Genomic DNA, 8,119 nt, shown 5'->3' on the forward strand with positions numbered 1-8,119 from the left:
AGAGAGAGAGAGAGAGATTACCAGTCTTGTTCCTCTGGTTAAATTTTGGTGATTGTGGAGGAAAGTTTCAGGTTTAGGTCAAATCCTCTTGGGCTATCTTTGCCCCCAGTAGCCTTTCATGGCTCACCTCTATGTATGGCCTAACATCCTTGGGACCATCAAGTCAAATCCTTTTGGGAATGTACAGAGCCCTAGCTCCCAGTAACCCCAAAGCTAAAAATGACATTAGATATATCTGAGGCCTCTAGCAGTTCCCTTCTTTGCTGTAATCCACCTACATGAAATTTCCACAAACCTATTTGAAATCCATTGATTTTGTACTTTAATTGTTCTGATCCTATAAGAACATGAAATCAGGAGCAAACTATCACACAGGAAACATAGCATTTGGGGCCCACTGAATCTGTGCTCCCAGGCCAGGGTCACTTATAAATATAAGCTCCCAAATGAACTGCTTCTTATTCCCTTTGAGGTAAGAGCTGTGTTGCTGTATTTTGTGTTGGGAGAGTATGGTGGGAAGAAGTAAAAATTATGGAAAATGGGCCAGTTGTTGTTCAAGGGAGAATCTAGCTGTGTGAGCAGAATTCTGTCTACTGACATCTGCATGATTTCCCAGCTATCCCATCAAATAGCCTAGCTTTCACAGACTGTCCCCGACCCAGCTGGAAGGAGACAGGCCCCCATCATACCTCTTCACTGCTGTTGGACTCGGATGTGGAGGCCCAGCGGCAGTGAGCCCACACATCCTGCACCTGTCCCTTGGACATCTGCACGGTGCTCCGGCAAGCAGCTGTTGGCTGGCAAAGACAGAGTCATGAGTGGTCTCTTCAGCGCCCTGTGGGAGGAGTTAGCCTCTGGACAATAAACTGAGACATCTGGCAGGGTTTGCAAAATGAGGCAGAAAGGAGAAATTCACAGAGGTGGTTCAGTTATCCAAAGAACACTCTGCAGAACTAAACAGCTTAAAAGGAATGTTTAAATATTTTCATGAGTTTGATACCAGTCTCTGAGAAAAGCCTGCATTTCCTCATGAGTACAAAGGGCTGATTGGAATCTCTTCTTGCCATAACAGAAACAGTAGTCAAGATGCCATATATTTGACTATGTGGCATATAATGCATACATACATACGTACATACGTACATATATACACACATGTATATGTCTCTGTGTGTATGTATATGTCATATATGTGGATATGGATAAGTGACATGGCCCTAAGATTTAATTAGAAGTGCATGCAGGTGACAGTCTTCTATAAGACAGAATCCCATTGAAGTTTCATGAGATAAATAACAAAATAATTCCCTCTCTATAAGGAGATCTCAAGAAGTCACTCATTTGACTGAAATATTTTGGGTCTGGACTGATGGTTTCATTCTGATCAGAAAGGGTTCCACCAGACAACAGCTGACGATTCTGGTCATAGGGAACATAGACATAAATAGGCCATGTGAGCTGAATGAGAAGGGAAGACACACTGTGGGCAACACTCAGTCATGGGCAGCGCCCCAAAGTGAGGCTCACAATCTCACATCCATGTCCAGCAGAGTTTCAGATGTGCTGGGACTTCTCTCTGCTGTAGGCCTCTTTGCGTCACTATGCCGTCTGATACAAAGCATCCTCACCATGTGATGATATAATACATACAGGAGATTACATCTGGACCTTAGCGAATAGGACGCTGGGGCAGTAATGGTTAAAGAACTGACCAATATCACCAAGACTGTAGATTCCACTCAAGAGCTCACTCTCTCAAGCTCGAAGGACACAGTCCATGGCAGGAAATGCTGTGGCGACCCAGTGTGTGGCAGAGTGCCAGACAGGCAGTGGCCAAGCTCCTTTGGTGACCCACTCCTAGTCATGGAAGTAGTGAGGGTCTCCCTCACATTACTTCCTGGGTCACTTACCACATAGTAACCCCTTCGGAATGTACAGGAGGAGGGATCGCCAGAATCTCTCAGGCATGTTGTTTCCTGAACACTGAACTCCAAGTTCATGACCACGGTGTCTTCATCCAGGACGTTGACCTTCACAAAAGCAAAGCATGGATTTGCAATAGGCATGTTTCTGAGATTCGTGGTGTTGGTATAATTCTTTCTGCCCAGTGAGAAAACGTTGACAGAATCACGCACTCATTGGAAAAGCTATGTAATATCTTAGCATCCGTGTCATGGCAGGCACTCACACTGAAGCCCATAGAGAAAAGCCACACAACACTGACAACCATGGAACCAACGAAGCTGAGTGTGGCGGGTACCCCTCGAATCCCAGCACTCAGAAGGCCAAGGCAGGAGGTTTCAAGCTTGAGATCAACCTAACCTATATAGAGAGATCTTGTCCTAAAACAATAGTAAATAGAGGCGAGGGAGAGACGAAGAGAGGGATGGAGGGAGAGAGCGAGGGAGGGAGGGAGGGAGGGAAGGAAGGAGGGAGAGAGAGAAGAAAGAAGGATATAGAACGTGTGCCTTCACTCCAAGGCCAACATTGCTTCTAAAGATTTACATTGGCAATTCCTTCTCCGCAAAAGCCGATGCTTGTGAATTCACCTAGTCACCAAATATTCTTTGCCACTCCTAGGTTACTCACCTAGCTTTTGTTCAACCTCTGCCTTCTTGTTCCAGCCTGTACACTGTGAACACAGTGCTAGCATTCTCTTGGGAAACTTGTGACTGGCATTTTGGTGCTTTCTTTGGGTCATCTCAGTCCCCAAGCTAGTGTGAGAGACTACGGCATCAAGAGTAAGAGATTGTGTTGTGCTTTATGTAGAAAACACATGCATGCGTTCAGCAAGACTTCTTTAGGTGGGAATTCCAGGTTCCTGGGGAGTGGGTTCAATGTTAATGAATCTACAGTGTATGTTATAATAGGAACCAATAAGCTCAAAACACTCACAAAAATAAGGTTACATATTGAATGTGTCAATGAAAGTATTGTGCCCCCGAAGCTCTTGGGAACCTCACTCTTAATCCCTCTTAAAAGCCACGATATAGTCTTTCCTAGTTCAGTCTAGAACACAGCAAGAATAGACTCCACAAACTTGAAGTGATTTTTTTCCTTTTTCTTTTTTGTCCCCCCCCCCTTTTTTTTTTTTTTTTGCTTTTTTGAGACAGGGTTTCTCTGTAGCTTTAGAGTCTGTCCTAGAACTAGCTCTTGTAGACCAGGTTAGCCTTGAACTCACAGAGATCTGCCTGCCTCTGCCTCCCAAGTGCTGGGATTAAAGGTGTGCACCACCACCACCTGGCTCAAAGTGACATTTTCTTAATGGAGGCACCAGACAAGTCCACCAATTCCTAAAATAAGTAAATGAGCCCCAGGCTATCTCCTGGATGAGTACCTTTGACCTATGATTAAATCTATGTTGTTTTCTAATCTTGCCACCAAGATTGCCAGGGAACCTTTCAAACTTTCTGAAGAACCTGGGTCGTCTGAGGACAGAAGATGCTGTGATATATCAAGCCCCTCCCCGTACGCTGGGCACCTGAGGCAAGGTAGTAAAGATGTCAGGCAGCTGTGAATCCAGAGTGGGTACCACTCCAGAAATCTTTACTAATAATAATCATAAGCAAGATAATTCGGAAATTGATTCTAAAGAATGAAGGCAAGCGATGTTGCAGAAATGGGGAATGTCAAACTGTAGTTCTGTCAGCCATGGGAAGTCTTTACAGACTAAAGATGCAACCCGGGCTCCTCTGTCCACCCACAGTGATTTCTGTCACCAACATCCACTTGGCCATACCCTTAGGATTCTCTCTCGAATACACTTTTTAATTTCTTCCCACAACTAGGCTAGGGGGCTGGGTTTCCAGGATCTTGTACTCTGCTTCTCTTCGAACTACAAACCCTGTCTTTATACTAATTAGCTCTCCTCCCATTTGACTGCAAGCCTTTGGCCCTTGGCTGCAGGCTGTGCCTTCTGTCAGACACCCTAGTTTCCTGATGCAGTTGTAAGGGGGTGCAGAGAGGAAAGGCCATCTGACTAGCAGGGAGCCCACGGAGGTCTCCCTCACAGAGGAGGAACATGATGCTGAGGGGTAAGGTAAAAACCATCTCTGTTCTGTCGTTTGACAGAAACTTCGGTGGTCCTGTAGGTATTTCCTGTGACGTCGTGGAATGCAGACCTCAAGGAGAGGTGATGGAGAATGTCGCTTGACTAATACACTCAGATGATAGGGAGAGCAAAGGAACAGGACCAGGCACGAGGTGGGAGAACAATACCCTGGGACAAGATGCGTTAAGTATCTGTTAGGATCCACATAAGCCGTCTGTAAGTGACTTATCTTTAGGTATGTGGACCTGGGGTCAGGCCTACGTGTCTATAGCAAGATGGTCATGTGTCAGTATATTCTGTGTTGGGCATGTCTCACTGGCTACCTGTCCATGGTGTCCCCACTTAGTTCTCTCTGGATCTGTCCCTGTGCTCCCGTTTAATGAATCGCTTTGTTCCATAATGAGCTCTAGCTGAATTTAAGTTTAAAGTGAATTTAAATTGTTGATCTGCAAGTTTGACAAGAGGGAATGGGTTCTACAACACTCTAAGAGGATTACATCCAGTGCCAATGAAACATGGCCTGGTGCCAGCAAAAGCAGGGTTGGAGACAGAGGCAGCTGCCTTTTGATGTAGCTTTCTCCCAGAAGCAGCCTGCCCTTTGCCTGGTAGCTGCCTACACTCTGAGTAAGTGCTGCCCCATAATAGTGTTCAGTGCCAACCTTGACCGTCAGATCCTGGGGTTGGTGCCTCACGATAGCTCAGCCCACATCTTCATGACCATACCCAGTTATAAGAGACAACTGAAGCTACTCAATGAATTTGCTTTGTGTTTGGAAAACAAGGAACCAGTGTCAGAAGGTGGCGGGGGGGGGGGACTTTTTTTTTTTTACATGAAGGCAAGCTGAGTAAGCAAAGTGTACTTCTGTTGAACAGCAGAGGAACAGCTAAATGACAAAGGTCGTGGATCTAGAATAGAGTGGAGAAGAGAGAAAGCCATAGAGACTGTGATGGTAGTGTGGCCTCTATGTGGTGGTAGTAGCTGCCTGACCATGTGGCTACGTGAGTCCACTCTTGTCTCCATGAGGCTGGCTGCTCTATTTCTTCCTCATCTTTGGCATGAACATCAATTGCTTGGGGTGCCTTTCTGTCCTTACCTTCTTCTGAGCCCCATTAAGCTGATAAAAAGATAGTGAAATCCTCAAGGGGCAGGAAGGAGAGGGGCTTCTCTATGATACTGCTCCATTTCCCCCTCGTTTTTTGCTCCACTGAGTCCCAGCAAGCCCAAGATAATGTCACTTCACCCAGTTCTCTGGTGACCAGGAAACAGCACTAGGAAGCTGACAAAATCGGGTGGGTTTCTTGGTCTCCGGGGCCAGTGCTTCTTCTCTATAAACACGGGGAGGCCAGCAGCATCCCTAGAACGCTTCCTAGGAGCCAGGAGGGCTTCAGGACTCTTCACCCCAAACCAGGACACGGGCAGAGAGAAGCCAAGGTCAAAGGGAAAACGCAGAAGGAAAAATCAGATGTCCCAAGAAGCTTTGAGAACCCCAGGGCAAAAACTATAATTAAAATCTCTTCTTTGAAGCAGTCAGCAGGACTGGCTGTGATCTTTGTAAAAAGAAAAATAAAAACAACTGATTCAACAAAGTAAGCAAAGACAAGGCAGGGATGGTGAAGAAGGCCGGGAAGTTGTCCCCATTCACTTACTCTTTTCAAGGAGTTCCGGGTCGCCCGAAACAGGTAAGGACTCAGGGACTGTGAGTTCACCTTCGCTTCCGAGGCCTTGAGGGCTTCCTGCAGGGAGGAAGGGTCGAAGTCGTACACCGGGAAACCTGGACAGCAAGAACACAAGCCACAGTGAGAGGCGGTGGAACTAGGAGAGGGCGGAGATCACCTCGAGCAGGTGGCTAAGTGTGTCCTTCACCTGAGGCACACTGGTAGTAGGTTCCCAGCGCCAACAGAACAAGCATCTGCAGCATTGCCTGCTCCATCCTGAGAGCTGTGACCCAGAGCCAGGGAGATGGCCGCTCTACAGCTTCAGGATGACAGTTCTTATCCTTGTCACCTATGACCTGGCTGCCCCGGCTGGTCGGAGCAGCCAGGAACTTCAGCAGAGATGACTGACTCTGGTGTCAATATTTACTGCTGACTTTTCCTATGGAAAAGTTCCAGGTTGAGGCACTTTTGAAGTTTGGACCTTTCCAAGGGACTTTAGCCCACAACAGGAGACATCCAGAGAAGCTTAGGTCTCTGTGTGGGATATTTGTTTTCTCTCTTTGCATTTCATTCTCTGGGGGGAGGGGTAAAACTGTAGCCTCAACAAAATGGTGAGTTTAAAGCTGTCGTGTATTTATTCCTTACCTGGTCCTCAAAACCCTACACCCTCAGTGCCAGGATCCTCCCTTCCTAGAGACCATACACACAGAGTGATTTTGCCTGCCTGCTTAGGTCTGCCTGCCACCTCCAGTACATGATGGGGCCATGATTCAGAAACCACAATGGCCATGTGGGAGACACAAAGCATAGAAGTACGTGTTGAACGAGCGAGCAGATGAACACACCGGGTCTCCCTGAACTGCCTTTCAGGGCTTTCATCTGAAGCGGGCACTGACTTCTGGCATCTAACAAGGACCCAGAGCGTGCCGCTATGAGACAATGACCGCTGAAATCTGTAATTCCATTACTTTTAACCTGGTTTGAACTCAATTCCATTAGTCTTCCAGATTGAACTAACGTCACCATCTGGCTCCAAACACTCTGGTCTCATTAAATGAACTGCAGTAATAAAAGCAATCGCAGATGAGCGAAGGAGATGAAGGAGACAAGAGCATCGTGCTGCCAGCACAGGGCTATTGATTTTGCTTGATGCTTGCTGGGGTGAGGAGGGAGCACTGGGCTTCTCAGATTCTCTTGGCTATAATTAAGTGTTAGCACCAGGCGTGCAGGACGGGCTTTGAGGAGAGCAAAAAAGTGATGATTTTAAAATGCCCTGCAGAATTCCATCATGTCTTGTAAACCCAGAAGATTAAATGTAAGCCATCCAGACACGCTCATGCTACGGTGATTTCTTGTCCTGCCTCCAATCTGCAGGAATGTGGGCCACATTCATCCCTGAAATTTTCTGCTCTTCCAACCCCAGATACTTGGTCCAAGGTATTCAAAGTCAGGTGGCAGCCAGTGAAGCACCGCAGAGCTTTCTGCACACAGTCCCTAGGAAATCATATAAAGCGATCACAGACCATTTAGCTGGAGCACCTGGAAACACACTGAGCACGGACCAGTGGGCGGGTGGCTGCGTCGTAAATGAAGATTACCCTCTGTTTTTTCTACAAGGTCATCTCCTTTTTCTCATCTCTGCTGTCATATGACTTTCACGGGAGGGGGGCTAAAAGGGGGGAGAGGGTGGATCACTAAATTCAGAACAAATGTAAAAATGGAATCTTCGACTGATCCCCAAACCACAAACTTCGCAGCTGCCTTCTAATTTCTTATGTCATCATGGTTTCTAAACTGAGCGCCACGGCCAAGATTCTGCTGGCTGGCCTCATCTTGGTATTTCTGTGTTCGGGAAATGTCAACGGTGCGGTCGGGAGGGTCACCATGCTGCAGCATCAAAGCCCAGAGCTTTAGAACCACCTAGGAGTTTGCTGACAACGTACATCTTTCAGACCCACTCAGAAGCAGCCAGCAGACTCCAGATACAGGACCAGTCCCCCCTTTATTTGACAGACCCCTCACCCCACCCCAAAGAACCTCCCTTCCCCTGTGTGGTTCAGGTCTACACTCAAGTCTCAGAAATGCTAATACAGAACAGAGATCCTCAGCCAGGTGACTTTGTTCATGTGAGTGCCTGTATGGCTTGAATACGAACTCCCACACACACCGTTCTGCACATGTGCACACACACACACATACACACACACACACACACAGAGGGATTCTTGTGTTACAGGCTACCTCAGTTGGCCATGCTATTGGTTCAAGCGGTGGGGCCTACACAAAGGAAGTACCTCACAGGAGGTGGACCCTAAGGAACATTTCCTTCCTCTTTCTCTTTAGCTCTCTTGACTTCTGGCCCCCTTGACAGGGACAACTTCGTGCCTCCGCAACCCCCCCCCCCCCCCCCCC

The 8,119-nt window shown here is 47.2% G+C and overlaps 1 protein-coding gene across 1 annotated transcript in view; it reads right to left on the bottom strand.

Moving 5' to 3' along the window:
* Spp2 (secreted phosphoprotein 2) overlaps positions 1-6,103 on the bottom strand; it is a 20,635-nt gene extending 14,532 nt beyond the window's left edge. The window contains exons 1-4 of the mRNA XM_050163088.1: positions 5,916-6,103; positions 5,699-5,823; positions 1,911-2,030; positions 690-797 (exon numbers count right to left, since the gene is read on the bottom strand). Of these exons, the coding sequence (XP_050019045.1) occupies positions 690-797; positions 1,911-2,030; positions 5,699-5,823; positions 5,916-5,982 (420 nt within the window). The 5' untranslated portion in view covers positions 5,983-6,103. The remainder of the gene's footprint in view (positions 1-689; positions 798-1,910; positions 2,031-5,698; positions 5,824-5,915) is intronic.
* Positions 6,104-8,119: the final 2,016 nt, after the last annotated feature.

This window comes from Alexandromys fortis, unplaced genomic scaffold (assembly GCF_014885135.2).
Source record: "Alexandromys fortis isolate MF-2015 unplaced genomic scaffold, M_Fortis_MF-2015_v1.1 scaffold_139, whole genome shotgun sequence".
Taxonomy (NCBI): domain Eukaryota; kingdom Metazoa; phylum Chordata; class Mammalia; order Rodentia; family Cricetidae; genus Alexandromys; species Alexandromys fortis.